The sequence below is a fragment of the Ylistrum balloti genome, unplaced genomic scaffold (assembly GCF_031769215.1).
Source record: "Ylistrum balloti isolate Yb309-2 unplaced genomic scaffold, AGI_CSIRO_Ybal_v1 Utg371016, whole genome shotgun sequence".
Taxonomy (NCBI): domain Eukaryota; kingdom Metazoa; phylum Mollusca; class Bivalvia; order Pectinida; family Pectinidae; genus Ylistrum; species Ylistrum balloti.
Genome location: NW_026782565.1, coordinates 140,472 through 163,064, shown reverse-complemented (window position 1 = coordinate 163,064; position 22,593 = coordinate 140,472). Strand labels below are relative to the sequence as shown.

At 35.6% G+C, this 22,593-nt stretch overlaps 1 protein-coding gene across 1 annotated transcript; it reads left to right on the top strand.

Moving 5' to 3' along the window:
* Positions 1-922: 922 nt before the first annotated feature.
* On the top strand, positions 923-22,265 carry LOC132560111 (probable endochitinase). Its single transcript, XM_060224755.1, has 16 exons — positions 923-974; positions 1,265-1,459; positions 4,252-4,508; positions 4,649-4,773; positions 5,087-5,210; positions 8,644-8,829; positions 9,544-9,666; positions 10,485-10,986; positions 11,168-11,323; positions 17,293-17,487; positions 17,749-18,005; positions 19,161-19,285; positions 19,752-19,875; positions 20,741-20,932; positions 21,282-21,404; positions 21,873-22,265. Exons 1-16 carry the CDS (start codon positions 923-925, stop codon positions 22,263-22,265), a joined length of 3,129 nt encoding a protein of 1,042 aa, XP_060080738.1.
* Positions 22,266-22,593: the final 328 nt, after the last annotated feature.

Sequence of the window (22,593 nt, the reverse complement as noted above, 5' to 3'; positions counted from 1 at the left end):
CAAATCCAATCTGAAACGTGACCTTTCTAGATAAGACAACCGACCTCAATCGAGAACTAAAGTCTGACTTATAGACCCTGCGTGTAATTGTATGCTAATGCAGATGGTTAGAAAGGTTATTGGCGTCGTTGGAGAAAAGAGTGCTTGAAATTTACTCACAAAGGTAAGTTATGTCTTTGGTAAATCTTTTGTTTCACTGTATCTCACTCTAAACTTGTATTGAAAGGTGTTATCCACTTGTGTGTCTATTGTACAATCCTGTAAATTTGGAAATGACAGAACCCTATCAGAAGATCAGTGTAAATTGACAATGTTATTCCATCGCAAATTTCTGATTTCTCAAAGTACTAAATTCATACAACAGACAATACCATGTGTTGATAAAGTATTCATTTCCATATCTCACATTGGCACCGAATATTATAAAGAGGAATAGTGCCTGTTAAGTCATAATTGAATATGAAGCATATGCATCCACCATGACTATCATATGTTATTGAGGATGCTCTGAAATTATGAGATATATGAAAACTACGAAATTTATTGTATCATTGGGCGGTTAGTGCACCTCCTCATATAGATTGTGACTTTTCTTTCGATCACTTTGGATTTTACTCAGTTGCCTCCCAGGATTAATAAATTAGGCCCTTATCATCCCTGACGACAGTTAGAAAGACGAAATAGCTATATGATGCATTATAATAATTTTTTTGGCTCTCCTGCATCTAATGCATTAAAATGTGCTTTTCACTTTGGGGTATTGTAGGACTGTCATGGGCATATAAAACTAAAACAAAATAATACAATTCAAACAATAACATGTTACGGACCTGAATTTAGATCTCTATTTTATCCGGTTAAGAAACTACAAAGGTACAATCGTTAGCACGATTTCTGTTCTTTCAGAACTCTACGAGTGAAGATGGCGTCGTTTCTCCTTGTGTCAGTACTGTCGATCATTATCTGTTTTGGCGGTAAGTTGAAATTAAAGAAAAAAGTTGTCAAAAACGGGATTAGAACTTTTATTCTGAGGGATACGACTGTGATCCCAATGGGTTAACTATAGATGGCTTCTACCATATAGGATAAATATATTCAGCATAACTATGCTCCCCTTTCATCTTAAGGGAATGGCGTAACAACCGGTCGGTATCTGGTAACGAAACGCAATAAGATCGCACAAACAATTATTGATAAATTATGTTGAATTCATTTCGAAATTAAATACACGTTAGTGTCACTCATCGTCAGGTTTCTGTTTTAGATTGCGTAACCGGAGACTACGTGCGAGTATGTTACCATACCAACTGGTCCCAGTATCGGCCAGGGTATGGCAAGTTCATGCCCGAAGATATCCCAGCTGATTTATGTACCCACATCATCTATGCCTTTGGTGGCCTTCGAGACAACAGCATCACAGCTTTTGAGTGGAATGACGATAGCACTGATTGGAGCGTCGGTAGGTAGATATTCGTACGATGAAATAGGAACTTTTCGGTAGACAATTATTACTGCAAATAAAATAACGATATAATTTAGTATTTAATGCGGAAGTGACGATGTGAAAAACTGTTCGGTAGGTTAACATTCCTGATACTGAAGTGACGACCTAAAAACCTGGTTAGGAGACAAATATTTCTGATACTTAACAAACGAAGTAACAATCTGGTGGGTAGGAAAATACTGCTGATATTGAAGTAACGATGTAACAAACTGGTCGGTACCGACCCAGACAAGTTCTCTGTTTCATTTTAACTGCAGCGTTTCCTTACCGTTTCCCTGGTAAAACCGTAGCGTTTTGGTCCCATTACCGTACTACCATGCTCTGCGTTTACGACTTCCCACCAAGAAACGTTCGGTGGAAAATCGTGCTTCGTATGAAACGAAAAATATTTCCGTTTTCCTACACTGAAGTTATATTTCAATACTGCATTTCTCCCATTTAAAAATGATGAAATGTTATGACAATACTCATGGTCCTGTTTTTACCTGTATTCTCCTTTATTGCCTGGATTACACTGTCATGTAGAGTATATTCGCAATTCTTCTGATATTTGGATTTAAAGATCGCTTTTGAAGGAAAAAAGTAATCGGAAATTCTTGCTGACCACAGAGTCAGTATTTAATGATACTACTATACGGTCTAATAAAAAGAATGGCAAATGCACAAGTTCAAGTGACATTTCTTTACGACAAGTTTGGTATGTAGAACATCACCCACAACGGCGACATCTACTGAGGTGAAAGTGTAACTTGAGATGTACCATTCCCAACTGTCACGATACCCTGAGTAATCCCATCATCATCCCTTCTCGAAACGGCAGCTTTCCCTACAACCACCCAAAGGGATCCGGCTAAGGAAATAATGGACTCCATTTGTAATTGCTGGGAGGAGGAGATGAAATCCATACATGAAATCTACAAGGAGAGTGACTAAGCTATGATCCTATAATTAGAACAACGACACTCAGAATACCACCAAACAACTACCCGTGAGAAGTTGCTCTGCCTTCGACGCACTACCGCAACTACTCAAAACCATTTAGATATCAAACGCGAGGGAAAAAAGTAAAATTTTAACAGCTTGATGAAGGTGACCAATCCAGGATTATAGACACCGACTTGATCAAGCTCTGTAAAAATCTCTTCTTTGATGGAACATGTTATATATGTTTGTCTTAGTTCCCCCCAGATCTAAACCTCCATGGTAGAAAAGAAGACCAGGTGTACCAAATTCTAAGAAGTTTATAGTATACTAACGAGTTTTGCGTCAAAGGCAAATACAGGTTGACAGACATTTCGGTGTCCATATTTACACTATAGAACGTCTTGTTAGACGTCGAAGGGAAACTGGGCAGGTTGCTGACAAACATAGGTCGTCCACGCAACCGGTATCTTACTGCCATTGAATCTGTCCATCATACCATAGGTACTCATAACCGTCATATCCATACAAAAATTATTGGAACGTTTACTGAAAAGTGAGGATAGTCACCCGTTTGTATGTCTGTTCCTGATCGCTGCTCGTCGCAACCGCCGTATGGCTTGGGTGGCGGCACATGCCCCCAGAATATTCCCATTTAGGGTGTGGAGGCAGGTCTGGCTTTTTGATGAGTCCCGGTGGTCTCTGGGCTGTATGCAGGGAACTGTGGGAATAACCCGTAGGCAAAGGGGTAATAGTCAAGAACTTAGTAATGATTAAGTGGAAAATACAGATTAAAGGGCCAGTTTGATAACAATATAATACATGTGATTTGTAACAATGTTGTTTATAAATCCTTTATATTCACATATTTCGCAATCAAATTTTTGCTTGATAGTGGGAAGTACTCACTCATACATGTAAAGGCAAATTGTACAGACTAAGAAATTAAGAGTCAGGGTATGAGGTCTGACAAGACGAGTCTTTTTTCACTCGCTGTTTTAGTCTGTTCGAGATGAGAATTAGGAAGTAAGTCAGTCACTTCATAATTTTTCGTCACTCGGGACAATTACTCGGGTATAACAGCTTGTTACTTGAAAACTATGCATTGACCTTTAAACAAACAATTCTGCATATGGATCTGAATCATATGTTGCAGGACTCGTAATGCAAACCTATGCGTGTACAGGTCTGTAGGTGTATATTACTTATACTGAAGTAATGACGTAACACCGCAGTCAGTAGGTAAATATTTCTGATACTGAAGTAATGACGTAACACCGCAGTCAGTAGGTATTACTGATACTGGAGTGATGACGTAACACCGCAGTCAGTAGGTAAATATTCCTGATGCTCTAGTGATGACGTAACACCGCAGTCAGTAGGTATATATTACTGATACTGAAGTGATGACGTAACACCGCAGTCAGTAGGTAAATATTCCTGATGCTGAAGTGATGACGTAACACCAAAGTCAGTAGGTATATATTACTGATACTGAAGTGATGACGTAACACCGCAGTCAGTAGGTAAATATTCCTGATGCTGAAGTGATGACGTAACACCGCAGTCAGTAGGTATATATTACTGATACTGAAGTGATGACGTAACACCGCAGTCAGTAGGTAAATATTACTGATACTGGAGTGATGACGTAACACCGCAGTCAGTAGGTAAATATACTTGATACTGAAGTGATGATTTAACAAACTGACCGGCGGGTAATTATTCCTGATACTGAAATGTTGACGTAGTAACGTATGTATATAGTGGAAAATAATTCCATGGCGTGCACGTCTTTGCTTTGAAAAAATGCTCTCTAAATTCAGGAATGTATGAGAGAACAATGGCTCTAAAGAAACAGAACCCCAGCCTCAAGATCCTGCTTGCTATAGGGGGCTGGAACCAAGGCTCGGCAGAATTCAGTGAAATTGTTCGAACGAACAGCAACATGCAACAATTCGCAAATCAGTCAATATCATTCCTGCGACAAAGAGATTTTGATGGCCTTGACCTTGACTGGGAGTACCCGGGGTCGCGTGGCAGTCCACCCGAAGATAAACAACAATATACAAAATTGGTTAGGGTAAGAACCTTACGTATTGTTACGGAGAGGAAGATATCTCTAAGTTAACATTTTGAAATAATTTTTTGAATATTGCACTTTCCCTAACATTGACAAATCAGTTCATGACTGTTTTATCTTAATGTTTCATAAATTGGTAGATCTTGAAAGACGAATTCGAGAAAGAGGCAGTGTCTTCCGGAAGGGAGCGTCTGATGTTGACCGCCGCGGTTGCTGCTGGCAATGAAACCACAGAATCAGGATATGAAATTGATAAAATTGCTGTGTAAGTATCCTTTCATGATGGCACTGTGCTTACATAGCATCACTGACGAGTCCTAGAATCTTAGATCTACTATTGTACTTTGATATAAGATATAATCTGTTAACCGATCAGTATCAATATGAATATTTCTTACATTTTGGAGATAATTTTAGAAAATGTTCGTGTATTGTATCTCTCTTTTTACGAGAGAAGCATCTCGAAAAAATCAGAATCATCTAAATGAATCATATACAAAGTCGTGACTCTTGTATTGAAGTTGGTGCATACAGTTTGTTGTCACGATGTACACGTGTTACTTTCGGTTTCATCCTAGTGATCTTGATTACATTTTCCTGATGGCTTACGATCTCCATGGAGCATGGGATGACTACTTGGGACATAACAGTCCTCTGTATGCAAGAGCAGGAGAAACGGAGGAAGACAAACTTCTTAATCAGGTATATTTACAGCATTAAATGGTATTAAATGGTAGTTGGGACTGTAAAAGAGATTTACCTTTACCAAAGGCATAACATACCGCACATAGAACGATAAAGAAAACCAATGTGTACATGGTAACTTTGTGACAAAAAGAACGGTTTATACAGAAGCTCATGAATAAGTACAAGATTGTGATCCGAAAAGGTGATATCTTTCTTTATATATGATATCCTTAGTTTCATGAGCAAGGTTTAAGATAAACACTCCCTCGTGAAAGTAGCAACCGTGACGATGAAAATAAAATCACAGATTTTTTTTTCATTTGAAAATATATGAGGTCGAACATCCTATCGTACAAACATAAGATTATGATGGAGAATAGTAAATATTCCTCAATATTTCTAAAGTTTTCATCAAAATATGAAGTAATATAAGATGGCCATCTATCGTGATGCAAACCTTAGACAAATCAATCGGAAGGAGTCAATACCGCAGGTGGAGAATCAGGTATGTTACTTTCAGAAAATGGAAATACGGTTGTGGTAACGCACAACGCATCATAAACTTCAATCTGCGCACGACACGCACGATATAGTATCGCGCGCACAACTGTGCGATATGATCGCATACTTTGTGCGGTTTGGTAAAAATGGTTTGCTAATATTATGGATTGAAAATTTAAGTTATTTCTTAATAGCGATCACAGTCTGGATCTGCATTAATGAGTCTTATCGTTTATAGTTTCACACCAAGTGTCGAATAGTGGTGCCTCGATCAACATAACTTTACCTGTATACGGGTATATATGTGACAGGTCCGGATCCATGTTCCCGTGTAACAAACAACAAAATGAATGAAAAGTAAAAGTAATACAGAAGTAATGAAAGTAAGATTTCCTTTCTGACGGTATGGGTTTTTAAATGATTCATTGCTGTATCATAAAAAAAGCCCGTCAATTTAATATCAACATATAGAATCTATAAAAAAATGTGTGTTCGTACACTAAGGCTGGTCACGTGTGGTTCTTTGTAAACAAAATACTTAAAATGCTAACAATTGTATCTATCAATTCAGTGTGTATCTGATATATATGCACGTGTCTAACCTATATATCAATGACTTAATTAGGAAATACGCTTATTTGTTTTCTTATATATCTAGAAAATAGATAAAAACAAATAAACCCTATTCCACACTTGTTGATATGTCATTTCTAAATTTATATCAACCACGATAGAATCGCACATTTGTGCGATAAAACCGCACAACGTGAGCACAAATGTGCGATAGCTTAATTTTCCTATCGTGCGCACATCTTTCATACATCATGCATACATCGTGCGCACGTTGCACTTCATGTAACGTTGTGCAATTCCGTAACTGTAACCATAAAAATCTGATTTTGAAATCATTGCTCAATTAATTTAGTTAACGGAAAGCTGTCAGGGTTGGCCACATTGTAAATATGATAAAGTTTGAAGGAAAAATTTATGAAGTTGGTGTCAGTTTTAATAGACAACAATATTTGTATACACAGGAAGTGAAATGGATAGCCTTGGCATAGTCTTTGTTAGATTGAACATTGCGTGATGTTAGTCAATCATTCCTTGTCCTTTAGAGTTTGTTAGTACTGTTTCCTATTCGCGTGTCATAATTATAGACCTTTCAATACACACCCTATGTCTGTGATTTCGTATCGTTTTACAAGGGGGTATGTATCCTGCGTTTAGGAATATGCTTCAACATTTATCGTAAATAAGACATATTTGATATATATCTCCTTTACATCGAAACGTGCATAGTGTTAGAGTAATGTCTGAAACAATGACTGTAGGAAAGTCCTTTCTCTAAATGAACTTTTTCGAAGTTGTTTTTTCTCGGCTGTGCTATGCTGTTTATGACATTACAGGTCATATCTCCGCTTAACACTCAAGGCATACACGACTCTTAATTGACTCGCCGTTAAAAATGGTCTCGAACGCTTATCAGAAGTTCGGCAATATTCGGTGATATACATTCGACCTTCAAGTTCTGGGAACCAATGAAGTCATAAAAAATAATTACTTCAATTCTTGGATTTTCATGTCAATTCAAATGAAATCAACAACGACGGGAAATCCTCTTACTATTTACGTTAACACCAAGTGTTAACATCAATCGAAAATAGGAAAATAAATGATAAAGTCACACTGGATATACTGACCGATTACAAAGTAGTCAAGGACATAAAAGGAATATTTCACTTTTTTATATTTGATCATATGTTTTGAGGTCAATTGCCTATCAAACGCAGATATTTAGAAATATCATTGCAAATAAGTATTAAATACATTTGGTTTTTCAGGTTGTATACATAATGCCATTAAAATGAAAAATGAAAATAACACCTTAATTAATAATGACACTGATTTCAATAAGCTTTCATGGCCCATGAATACCAACTAAAAGCAGTTCAAAGCTGATGTTCTCTTTTTTCAATTTTTTACGTTACCTGCGATATTCCTATGCTGTGCCTTCGTATTAATGCTACAATGGTAGCTATGGTGAGATTAACGTCATACAATTTATGATCTTAATTAGTTTTCATGGCACAAAAAATTACTGATGAATAATTAACAGTTGATTAACGATAAACTATTTTAGGCGAATGAAGGTAGTAGTTCAGTAAAGCTGTTTGAGGGCTAATGAAATCTTTATGTTTTCAAAATTCCTTCACAATTTTTATGGCCAAAAAAGGAGTCAATTGATTAAAAAACAGACTGAAGTTTTTTTCACTGTAATTTTTTCAACTGCATAGATATGTGCTGTTCCCTTATATGTTTCCTCCTTTGATAAAGTGTTGAAAGTAGGCTAGCCTTATCAATTATACCTTGCGCTCCCTTGTAACCACTACAACCAATAATCTTATCAGTAGGATTCTGTAGAATGACCCAGTTAGATATTTCGGATATACTGTAAACCAATTCTTTTTTCACGGTGATTAATTTTCACGATTTTACACGTAAGATGCGAAAATAAATTGGACATGAGTTGCTCCTGTTGAATAAAGCATCACAGGCAGCATCAAAACCCAATCCATTTGATCTAGAATAATATTACCTCATTCATTTTTGAATTTTTGACAACACGTCTCGAGATGTTTGGTGTTTATGGTTTGAATTTATTTGAATATGTTTTAGCAAACCTCCATCTCGAAGAGTCAGTGGCTAGGAAAGCAATTGTCAATTCCTTCATATTATTATCCGATATCGTCTTGTTATACTATGTATTTTTGATATAGTAGATTCGCTCTCGAAATTAGCATGAGTCTCTAATTAACTTTATATCACTATCAAAATCGTTCTAAATGTGTGCATAAATAAAGGACATAAATAACAAACCAAACTTCCTTTGATACGTTTTACTTGTTCACTATGACTCAAATCGTAACATTAAATTGATCCCTTTTAGGATTGGGCTGTTAATAACTGGTTGTCGCAAGGCACCCCGAATCACAAGCTTGTAATGGGCATTGGTACATACGGGCGATCATTTAAAATGTTGAGCCCGGATGGAAACAACATGGGGGATCCAGCCACAGGGCCAGGTACAGCTGGTACATTCACCAGGGAAGCGGGCTTCCTTGCATACTACGAGGTAAAGTATACAGCTCATCAGAAAAGTTTGAATCAGCGAAATCCAGCACTGGCACCTTCATTTTTTACGCTTCCAAACCCCCCCCCCCCCATCCATTACATGTGTTTTTCGTCCATCCGTCTGGTATATCAGAAGAAAACATATCCTCCCACAAATGATTAAGGAAAATATTGATTCTGAAAGACATTTGTTGACTTTGCCAGTAACTTAAGTTTGTCTTTTGTCACAACTGGTGTAATACCCTGCTCAACACTGTGAACAGTTTCACGAAGCCTCCAATTTGGTGTTTTTTGTTTTTGTTCTTGCTTGATTAAATTTCCTTAGTATTTATAACTTTCTTCATAATTTATCCCAAAAGTCTGCTGCTATCCTGAGATTTGGAATGACTTATTAAGTATAACCATCGGTTCTCTATTGTTTTCGTTTCTTCTTTTGACCATTTTTCTTCTGATCACGTAAGACATGTTGACATATGTCAAAATGGTTGGTGCCATAAAGTCATTATTTGTTCCTACTGTTAGTAAACAGTTCTATTTTTGACATGTAAACAATGACGACATGAAAAGAGTGACTATATTACCAAATCGTGGACATTTCTGAGCATCGTTAATAAGTAAATAAGATTCAGTTGCTTTTGTTTATAAGCACACATTGTTTTATTTAACTTAACAGCACTGACCTGTCCAATGCATCATTGATCAATATTGGTTACAGATATGCGATAATATCTTGAATAAAGGTTGGACGAAGAGAAATCACCCTGAACATTTGGTACCGTATGCCTTTAGCGGTGACCAATGGGTAGGTTTTGACGACGTGGAGAGCGTCAGATCCAAGGTGAGATTTGATATCACATCAACTATTGTTTTACATGTTTCGTGAAAGCACTTGAAACTTTCATGCAATTCCCGATAATAGAATTACGCATTAGGTTTCATTTAATAAACGTTATTCTTAAACATTTTCAATGATATTGAGCGAGAAGAGGGCCTACCAGGCGTCATCATAACCATAGATTTGGAACGCCGACAATGAAATTTTCTGTCTTTAATTAAACGGACAATAATGTCAGCCGAGTTCCCATCAACAAAACAACAATAGAATGAAAAAAATATATATGAAAATCCTACATTTTTGATAGTCATGGCGCATATTGTCTAGAAATTTCTGCAACTGAAAAGCTTACATTTGTCTTAGATATATAACAAGCCACATTATATTGTAATGAATACTACGTTAACATCGCAATTCTTACACCGAAGATATAGAAATGTCAAAATTCTTTCTTTTGATTTGTTTCATTAATGTCTCATAGAGTGACTCCGTTTTTGACAATCGTCATCTAGCCCTCACATACATCGTTAGGTATCACGGCGGTTATTTATTCATTGAAGCAATTTCTGTATGCTACTGTCTAGTGTGCGATAAACACTCTGTATAGATGCAATATATCATGCTGTTCTGGCGCGTTCTATTCTACTTTTAACATATTTTTTTTTTATTTCTTTGAGTGACTTCCCTTCCTTTAACAAAATGATCTCGACAGCCGATTGGGGACGAGAATGGTATGATGATTGTGCATGTTAAATGTGTAAAATGTATTTTTAGGGAAAAAATGATTAACCACTGATCGACATGACCTGGACTGTTTTCAGACGAATTATATAAAAGCCAACGGTCTTGGTGGGTCGATGGTCTGGGCCATAGATTTGGATGATTTTACAGGATCCAAATGTAACCAGGGAAAATACCCATTGCTTACAGCGATAACAGATGAGCTGGTATCAGATGTGGTACCAGATATGTCAACACAAGTACCAAATATGTCTTCCTCACAAGCACCTACACAGGTTCCCTCACAAACTCCAATGCCTACTCAGCCCCCTCCACAAACATCAGAACCTACCGTGGCTCCCCCACAAACATCAGCACCTACTGTTGCTCCTCCACAAACATCAGCACCAACCGTGGCTCCTCCACAAACATCAGTACCTACCGTGGCTCCTCCACAAACATCAGTACCTACAGAGGCTCCTCCACAAACATCGTCTCCCACCGTCGACCCTCCAAAAACGTCAGCCGCTACCCAAATGCCAACGACTGGAAATGTGCCCGAACAAACCATAGCGCCTACAGATGCACCATCAGCACCTTGTGGTATTTGTTATTTTGCTATGTTATATTTTGCAACTTGATCTTCACTGTGATTAATCTAATGGTAATGCTTTATAATGAGAAAAAGCAACGAAATATGTGTTTTATGGACAAATATCCAGCTTGTTTTGCATTTTTTGTTTTGTTTTTGTTTTTATAATTATTTGATTTTTTTTCATGATAGGTGAAAATGTTAGTTGTCCGTCTGCACATTTAATGGGTAACAAATGTGATCCAAACAAATACTTCGTTTGCGATCATGGTGAACCCCTAGAAAGGTCCTGCCCCTCAGGTCTCATCTGGGACGCAGATATCAAGACATGCAATTATCTTGATTTAAGTAAGTTCTTCGTTGTATACAGTGTTCTTTTCTGCCATCAATATTAAAGAGAACAATTTACGGTTGGTAAAAACGGATGCCAGTTTGATACCGCTAAATTTTCATAGAATATTATTCATAATTTACTTTTCTTGTGTTAACACAAACTCAAGTTTATTTGTAACTAATAAATAAGCCAGAAAGAGGTCAGTAGGAGTAAGATGGGTTTTTAAAGATATTGTTACTTCTTTTTTGTGGAGGTAATGTATTGGATCCGGATCAACATGTAGCAACAACCAACGCCCCAACATTCTCACCAACGTCTTCGTCAACATCCCCGACGGCGGCGACGTTTTCGCCCACATCAATGCCGACGTCCATTCCCGGAACCCAAATCTGTGGTATGTGTGGTCAGCTGACAATGGCAATTTAGCAGAATAACATAGTTATGACGACATTTTCATAAATTTTGATTGTATACACATATGTTTAGACCAATCAGAAGTTATCGCGACAAAATATAAACATAACCATGTGCAAAGTGGTATTGTTGAAACAAGTAACATGGGTGTCTGTGTAAGCAGCCAAGAACACTTCTATTGAATAAAAAAAACTGTCTGTTGTCAAATGGATGTGAATTGAGTATGTAAACATATCAATGGGTATAACTCGTTTCACTTCAAAAATCTCTCACAATCGTCGTCGCCCGATGTAGGCGACAATTCTTGCAACCGACCAAACATTTCAACTCTGCAATTATGGTAAGAGTTAGTCGGCTAGATGACTGATTTGTATGATTTTAATTGTCGTTTTGAATTTGTCCAGAGTGTTTTCGATATAACGTCCTTACTGACACCAGTGTAGATACATTTTATTGACAATATAATAGATGACTGATTTGTATGATTTTAATTGTCGTTTTGAATTTGTCCAGAATGTTTTCGATATAACGTCCTTACTGACACCAGTGTAGATACATTTTATTGACAATATCCCCACTTTCTCTACAGCTGCACCGTCCGTCTGTCCGACTGGGAAATTTATTGCAGACCCATGTGATCAGAGTTGTTACTATCAATGTGTATTCAGCCGAGGATATCAACAGTGTTGTCAACATGGTCTTCGTTGGGACACGACCATCAACGCCTGTACGTATTAAGGTGTATATCACTTTTTGGAATACGTGATATTATACCGGTCAATTAACACATATTTTATCGGAATAAAAGACGTAGACATTTGCTAATTCGGTGTTCTGTTATTACCAAAACGTATGTCTGTTTCTTCTTGGTTAAACACAGAAAAAATTATAACAACATAAACAACAAGAGTAGCAATTGCAGAGAAATGCCGTAACGGCTTTGATGTTATCGATGAAATGTAGGAACAAAATCAGCAGCGCGTTGTAGCCATTTTCACAAGATTGCTTTATTTCATACAACTTGACCGTACAAAACAATCTGAACGATAGTATAGTTAATGGTACAGTTAAATGGATAATTTCAAAAGATTTCCCTAATAACAGTATTATGTCATGGTGGTCTGAATAGTGGAATATATGTAAAACTATAAATGAAGCAAAGAATTGAATTATGGAATTTATAAAAGAGAACGTTTCAGAACAGTACCTGCTAATAAAATCAACTAATTGCAAAGATAAACTTCAAAGGTTTTTATTCTTCCTAAATAACAAGATCGTTTAGAAATAAACAAATGTAAGACTCGAAATCTAAAGTTGCAAATAAGCATAAAGCAAGATGAAATAATAATATAACTCTTTAACGAACAAATATAATATGAGCAGGTTTCCCGATATTAAAAACATTTTCTTCATTACGGCCAAATATAATATCTTTGATACAGGATACATGCTTTATAGTTCAAAGCAGGTTAACGTGTAAAGAAATGTTCTAGCATGTTACCATAACAATGATAAAGGAATGAAAATTAAATCATCATCAAGGATAAGATAAGAAGTTATTGAATCGATTCATATGCTCGGTCTTTTCTCGGTAACAAAACTGCAATATGTTTCTTAAATGATCTCAATTATCAACGAACAGGTATTTAAAAATATAATAGTTTTCTAGAGTATTTTTTTTTTTTTTACATCTCTTCTGTTTTACTCGCCATCTTTTACATCATTAGTAATACATAATATGAAAATCAACTTAAAGTTTATCTTGTATGTTTAGTGTGTGGATTACGTTCAATCTAAGATTTGACGACTTTGTTGTGCATATAGATTGATAAATATAGTTAGTGTAACAAGAAAAACGATTTGTGTGTATGTGCCTATGCCCTTGAATATCGACTGGCCTCTGATCCTTCCTTTTACAATACTTCATGATTATCTTTGAGTCGTGTTACCTGTTCTGACCTACATCCTTTTTTAGATTTTGCATGAGGCATACTGACCTTATTTTATAGTTAAAACAATTCTCACTTACCCTTGGTCTTTTGTTAATCTACCTTTCCTTAAGGACTTGTTCTAAGACATGATAATGAACGCAGGTTAACATTTTTGTTGGTTTTTATCACAAATCCAGATGTTAGGATATGTTGAATTCTCTTGAAATAGAAATCGTTTCTATAATTAAATACATTTTATTTGGACATATGCTAATTGGAAATTGAATATAAATCACTTAAAGGACTGCAACCAATGCACTAAACATACGTCAGTGTAAGATACTCCTGATAATTGTAATTCTAGTGTTGTGCATTTCAGACAAGTAGATATTGGTAAACAAATCTAACTTTGCTGTATATACAATAAAGAAATCTCGGTAACGGAAACTATTTTCAGTGCTATGTAAAACAGTACTCTCATTAATTTTCGAATTTTATCATCATTACATTTTTGGAAAATTTTACCTTTGAGCCGAATGTTTTCAGTGAAAGTCATAAATTTTGTCATTCTATGTCCTCGAGGAATGAAGATCAGTAAGGGGCATATTGTTGTTTTCTGTCTGTTTGCCTGTTTTTGAGGGATTTCGGTCAAATAACATCAAATCTGAAGCGAATTAGGAGTATAATGAATATTGTAAATATAACGTCCCCCAAAGAGAATCTTAATTGAAACTTAATTCAAATTCGTTGAAAATAGGCCAAAATATGAACAAAAGAAAAAAATAAATAAATGAAGACTCATATAAAATTATATAAGTGGTTTATCTAAGACACTCGATGCACGTCTTGGTCTATGCAAGGAAGTTATGTCAAACGCTCCCAGATGAAGACAATGTAAACAACAGCGAAACCGGAGCAACCAGGCAAACTAACGAGCATCAAACACGTCCGACTTCATTTGTCAAACAAGGATGTCATAATCTTCATCAGTCTGCATCTCTACCTTGAGTTGAAGAAACGGTTCTGTTGCCATGCAGAAATGGGAAACTCATAGAAGGAAAATCATTACATTTATCTTACAGCTTGGTAAAGCGAGGTAAGCAGCTGATGTAGAAGATGTAGAAGAGTCTGTTGTGTCCTTGATTTCCAGCTCTGGTGGGCACATGCTACGGACCTGTCAATAAATTGCTGGTTATGTTAAAAAAAAAGTGAATGCAAGGTCTTTGTGACCTTTTTGTATCAGTTCAGTGATAAAATCAGAGTCGTTTATAAACAAAACAAGCCAGTCAGGAATGGGGCATACTTTGTTCCCATACATGTCGATAAGACAATATCTTCAAAAAAAACTATTGTCATTGAGAAATTCGATTATTTTTTGTAATTTTGTCCTCCGTATATTTCCAAGTTGATTTGGACGTATTGTTCACTTCCAACTATTTGTTCAGTTGGTCACCTCTTCTAAAACAGAAAAATATCATGCAAAGAGAACGAAGTCTTCTTTCAGTTTATAATTTGGGTAGTGTAGTATACAGAATGGAAAAAATTAAAGTCTTGTTAGAATATTGGTCAAATGTTTCTTGGAAATTATTGCACCCACAAACCATTAATCTCACGTTTTGGGTAAACATTATCACAATAAGACTGTAAACTTAGATTTGATATTACTAAGAATGTTAGTAAAAGCTTGTACAGGATTTCGTTGAACAATTAGACGACCCTACAATAAAACGCTGTTTATATGGATTCTTGTAATGTCTGTATACTAATCATAAATTGGCAATCTAACTGATTGTAATACAGAAGCATGATTTGCCAGCAGACCCTTTTTTGAAGACTGGATAATATGAAGGTATTATTAAAAGTCGGATTTTGACCAAATTTGGTATATCAGTCAGATGTCAAGTGAGTTCGACATTCGTTAAAATCCATTCTCGAGTTAAGGGACTAACTAGATAATTTATTTGTTTCCGTCAAACAATTGAATTTTTACAGTTAGATTTGTTCTGAAATTAAATCTGTCAAAATTAGTGAGTAATGAAATTAGTCAAAATATGTGAACATTTGTCAGAGTAAAGGAATAAAATAATATGATTACAACTAACTTTAACAGTCAGATTTATATGGTATTTGGCATAGTGCGTTATATTAGGAAGGTCTCAAATTGGTTAAAAACCGTATCTGCCAGAACTACGAGACTTTAAAATAAAAATTATTGTAATAAACTGCTAAAAAATACCCAACTTCGTTGGGCAGATATACATTTACATTAGTTGCATTTCGCTTACATTAATTTGTTGAGTATATCCTATAGTCTCGATACCAATCAATATCTTAAACCCTTTTAGAAGATGTCTTCTTATCTAACACATTCTTTCCTAATGACCTTTCATTGGATAACCTTATTTCAAAAGCCTTTCAGTTGACCGTCCTAGTCATTAACAGTGACTTCCTCTCCGAGGCATATCTTCTTTCATTTTGCTATAGTATTCCTTCAAACATTTTGTATCACTTCATTCAAAACTGCACACAGGTTATCTTTACATCTCAGCTATACGTTGTGCTGATATTGTCATTCTATTACAGACAATAATGACCTAAGGCCACATTTTCTACATTGTTAATGGCCATGTAAAGGTAAATACGATTCTATACGGGTAGGTTAGATGCTATTTATATTAACTGCTAAATCAACTGGCGGGTGACGGTAAGTAAAACATTTGAATATGGGCCGATATTGCATTCGTTAAATTCAGAATATGCATACTTAAAATTCAGAATATTAAGTTTATGTGCGGTCGGATAACTAAGGTTACCACTAAATGTTTGACGGTTAACGAATATTCTCTGCTTTATAATTTTAGTTTGATATATTCCTCCCAATAGCCCTTTATATCAAGTATACATCAGTGTTAAAACAAATCAGGCTGAAGTATAATAGATATGGAGCTTTCCTTTGTAGTTTCTCTGAAAATATATGGGTAATATTATCGTTCACATTAATTTAATTATTACTTTAAATAATTTATACTAGGCGCATCATTACAAGATGTCCATTACCTCCCTTGACCTTTCGGTGTTGGTGTGGCTTATGGGTATGTATGTATATTTTTCTATTCTCATTTGATGAAATCGTGCTTATTGTATAGGCTCTTGTCGGAGCAGCTGAATCAAATCTATGTTGCAACAAGCGCTGTTCGTCGAACTGTTCTTGTCAAGTAACTTATCTCGTCAGTGCTTGCTATTCACGGGCATTTGCGAGAATTGGTATTTGATGAGTCGGTAACCAGTAGCGCTTAAAGTACATACCATTTTATTGATAATTGTGTTAGGTATATATACATAAATATAAACACATTTATTCTAAAAAATATTATTAGAATGATGAAAAAGCATACTAAGATAAAAAGTTAATGAAACTATAACCCTGTGCATTGGTTATGTTTGGAAAAATAAACCAACAGATTTGCAGCATTCTTATCTGTTCAATATGCAACAAATCGTCTAGAGGTTTTTTATTAGTTATATTTTATACTTAAGAGAATGAAATGCGGTATATAGACTTAAGAATAAAGAGGAAAGAGTGAATAGATAAATAAATATACACACATATATATATTACCTGTCTACTTCCTATGCAGGTTTAACCACTGGAGAATACGTCCGTGTGTGTTACCACAACATAATGTCACAGGACCGCCAGTCTGCCGGTCAGTTCCTGCCTGAGGATATCAACCCACATCTCTGTACCCACATCATTTACGCCTTCGGTCAGATTTCTAACAACGAACTTAATGGAACTCACGTGAACGACGAGAGTACGACTGATGGCCCTGGTGAGTATAAGGTATAATGCCATCAAGTTTAATAATCAACAGAGATGAATAATGTTGGATACGCATTTGTCTTTTTATGGGTTTACCCTATACGTACAGTTGATTTGATAGTATGTGCTGTTGAGACTTTATTTTATCTCATTATACTTGGAGATTTTAAAATAGTAGAATAGACAGCAAATAGAAATAAGAAAGAAGATAACATTGGACGAACTTGTAACGATACAAATTGTTTTCAATTTAGTTATTTGATGATTGTAGGCATGTTTGAAAGAACTGTTACCCTAAAAAAGCAGAATCCACATCTTAAGGTCCTATTGGCTGTCGGGGGATGGCTGCAAGGAAGCAAATCGTTTGCCAAGTTGGTTGAAAAAGAGTCTAACATGCGTTTATTTGCCAACAACGCTGTCACGTTTCTAAGAGAGCGAAAGTTCGACGGCTTTGACATAGACTGGGAGTACCCTGGTCACCGCGGAAGTCCGCCTGAGGATAAACAACGTTTCACCACTCTGATACAAGTTTGTCCTTTGCTATTTTAAGTTTGTTTTTGTATGAAGCTTGATATCATTTACTTGGGTTGACCAAGGTTTATATGACGGTAAACCTTACACTTACCTTACACATTAATCTATATGTTAGAATTTGACCAATTTTCAATTTCTCTTCTAATTTTGTAAATTTTTCGTCCTTGTTAACATTTAAAAGTCCTCGAAGGTCTAAGTGTTTGTATGATTAATTAATCATTATATGGCATAAAACGTATTCATTTTACAAATTAGGACCTAAATTTGCTATTTACTTGTGGTTAGATACATAGCTTTATCAAGAGTATTCAGTTATGATAATGTAAATTTGACCATCTTTATTTCCTTCTGAATCATGACCAAACTTGAAATTCAAATTCTGGCTTTGATAAGAAATATTCGTTTATCTTGAACTCAACTTCTACTGCAAATATTTCGCATGGGATTTATTTTCGTGATTATTACGCGAGGAAAGTCGATCACGTATCAAATCTATCATAATTATTGGTTCGAAATAAACTATGGATGGCATCCATGTTGATCCAGTTTATGATAACAAAGTCCTTTAAAATCCAGTTCTCTGTTAGCTCATGATTATGTATTCTCGAATATGTCTAGAGAGAAATGTTCGCGAAATGAAGTATTCGTGATTCTAAGTGATTAACAGTATAACAAGTAATTCAGGGACATTAAACATGAGGTATAAACACTAATAGCAATATGGTTAGTGGTCCACTTATCTACAATACCAGTTTTGTCATATCTTGTAGTCATAACATGTAGTTATCGATGATTTAACAAATTATCATTTGTGCACAATTAAAATAAACGTTATGACATTTAATCGAAAATTACGGAATGAATTATAGGTCGAATGCACCTTCTAGTCTTTATTTTTGACTTCATTTCGACCATGTTTTGATATTTCTTAGTCACCACCTAGGTTTCAACCAATTAAGTCCCAAATACTGCAGAGTCTCCAGAGGTACAAATCATATGTATTGTGCTGTTTCATTTATCTATTTGCTGTTTTGTATAAAAATATTTTAAGATCTATTTAATGGTACTTTTGTAAAATCCATTATATCGTACATGGATACATCAAAGTTGAATTTGACATGATAATGAAAATATTGAATTATGCTGTAGATTCTGCGAGACACCTTTAACACGGAAGCGGCCAGCACGAGTCAACCATGTCTGTTATTGACAGCTGCAGTAGCGGCGAGTCAATGGATAACGCAGTCTGCGTATGAAGTGGACAAACTAGTCGGGTATATAGAGGAATCACACCTCCTTAATCAGATTTTGTATTTAGACAAAATAGTGTGTATTTTTTGTACTGATACATCGTCTTATATGTGATAATAATATTAACGTAGTCTCCATACAATTGTTGCTAATGCATAACATATACCGGTTGTACTATCACATCAGTCCCCTGAATCGTATTGAAATATACCGATCTAATACAGGCAATTTATAGCATTATTTTCCTTTCGTATAGATATTTTCTAATATATATGTATGTGTGTAAATATCATTTGGCATTAAAAAGGCAATAATAAAAATTTAAAAACATTCGTGTATAAATAAAATATGCTTCGGTAAATAATTTACATACTGATACACTCCATTACATTATTTTTTATAATCGATGTTGGTTCCATGGTGCTAGCTATCTAATGCCGGCAGGAACGTTTTATCAGTGTCAGTATCGTTACATGACTGACTTGGCAGAAACTTGGACTTCATATTTTTGATGTCCTATGACTTACATGGACACTGGAACCATCGTCTTGGACACCATAGTCCTTTATACAAACGAACTGGTGAGGTGCCACCTGATAGTCTTCTTAACCAGGTAGGTAAAAGACACACCACCTACAGGACTAATGTCGTATGTTATAGGTTCACATCATGATGAACAGGCTTGAATGTTTTATTGCTTCGTTTTTCATTATAATGTAAATATTGTTTTTGGTTTTGAATTATCAAATTCGAAGAAAAATTACCAAAAACATTGAACAAAAATTATTTTCTTTATAAATTTTGTTCATCATATCTGATTCGTAATTCGTAAAACCATCAAGCTGTATGATAAACATAATGATTTCAATATTCCTATCATGAATTTTCCATTTCTGGATAGCATTATTCCTGCATCTCCAATCTATGGTATTTACATCTCACAGTTGATTCTATGTCCAAGGGCCTAATCCCATTATCACAGTTTTCGTGGAAGAAGTCAACGGACTGACACACTCGTAACACTAACGTTTCAAAAGATACAAGTTGATGAAAATTATTGGGAAGTTTTATTGTCGCCATTGAGATCTTATTGAGAAATATTCTGTTTCTTTGTGTAACATGACGCTGGATATGTTTGATGCTCGGTAGTTTGCCTGTTGGTTCCGTTGTTGTATGCCTTGTTCTCGTTTGACATTACTTACTTAGATTGACCAAGGTTGACATGGCGGTTATCGTCGATGAAGCAGAAGACGTTTACTCTTCCGGAACACTTGGTCTTATTCTCCTTGAACTTTTTTCATGAGTGTCTATATAAATCTTTCTTTTGTTCATATTTTGCCATAGCTTTATGGAATATGAGTTTGAATTACGATGTTGCTATGATGGTATTTTCTTCATTTTTGTTTATCATATCTTGAAAAAGTAGTAGAATATATATGTGTTTGGAAATAACACTAATGCCCAAGATTTCTTCATAGGACTGGGCGGTACATAACTGGATCTCTTTGGGTGCCCCTCGTGACAAGTTGGTAATGGGAATCAGTTTATATGGACGGTCCTTCACCACATGGTGGCCCTCTGATCAACCAAAGAAGCTGGGAACGGGATGCAAAAGTGGGGGGACACCTGGACAATACACAAACGAAACGGGCATCCTCGCCTATTACGAGGTAAAAGTTGATAACAAGATACCACAAGTTTGGTCACATTCGTTTTCACTTGATAAATCCATCATTTGATGTTTTATTAAATAGCGTATTACGGCGAAGGGAAATGCTAATGTAAAATTAACTGAAATATCGATAAAGACGATCTTTATAGCTGATGTTATATTAAATCTTTTGAGGGTAATAATCGGAATTTATATTTCTTATCAAAATATGCAATCAATTGCTTAAGTTGATAGATAATGAAGTTTTACATTTAGTAGCTCATCCAGTTAAGGCGTTTCAAAGTTATGATAATTTTCAAATAAATGAAATATAACATTATTACATCCTTGTTTTACCATTATTACAGGTATGCGATAATATAAAGAATCAAGGCTGGACGAAGGAGCGTCACTCCGAACACAAGGTGCCCTATGCCTACAGCAGTGACCAGTTTGTAGGCTACGACGACGAAGAGAGCGTTAGAATTAAGGTAATAAAGTTAAATACTATCTAATTCTGTGTATATCGTTAATGTATGTTTAGTTGATATTGTTCTATCAATGTAATAGTAGATGTGAAAAGAATTTGCAAAAAAAAAAAAAACAAAACAAAACAAAAACAAAAACAAAACAAAAAAACAAAAAACCAAAATCGGTATATAAAGGTTAATCTGATTGTTTCTGAATGATTTTCGTATACCTAATTGTCAACCAGCTAAAAAACAAATAACATTCTAACTACTTGCTGTTATAAATATATGTAAGCTGTGCTCATTTTTATAGCACAGTGTTCTAAGTAGTGGTTTGATTCAGTCATGGCTTCAGTATAAGGATGACTTTTTATCTATTCATTAGGAAGTTCTGTGTTATGTCTTTGTATGTTTATGTATGCGTAACTCACTGTTTCCAAAATACCATTGATAAAACTACCACTTGAATCCACATTTTCTCAAAACCAGAGTGAATATATAAAGGCGCAGGGTCTTGCTGGGGCAATGGTTTGGTGTCTTGACCTAGATGACTTTAAAGGTCGATTTTGCAACAAAGGTCCCTATCCTCTCCTGCAGAAGATAAATGATGTTTTAAGATCAGATCAAACAACAACGAAGGTACCGCTACCAGCAACGTCTTCCAAAAGCACACTATCAAATCTAACATCTGCTCCTAAAATAACACTAAAGCCAACAACTGTTCCGAAGGGAACGCCGAAACCAACACTTGTTCCGAAGAGAACACCAAAGCCTACACTTGTTCCGAAGGGAACGCCGAAACCAACACTTGTTCCGAAGAGAACACCAAAGACAACACCTGCTCCCAGCGTTCCTCCAACAGGTTCATCTTGTGGTATGTAATTAATTGAAAATAATGATTATATGCATACGTTTATCAATAGTTCATATTGTAATTAAAGAAGATGTTCACATGACACTACTATTCTTCACATCTACAGAGGTGCCCAAGCACTGCCCACACGGAGGCTACCTACCAGACCCATGTCACCAAGGATGTTATTACCACTGTGCGCACGGTAATGCTTACCACCGATGTTGCGTTACAGGCCTTCACTTCGACAGGTTCCGGAAAATCTGTGTATATCCAGTATAGCTGTCTTTCCTCTGTACTTAAGACGGAATTGGTGATATAATAAATTTGACAATAAAAACATGAATCAAAAGACTG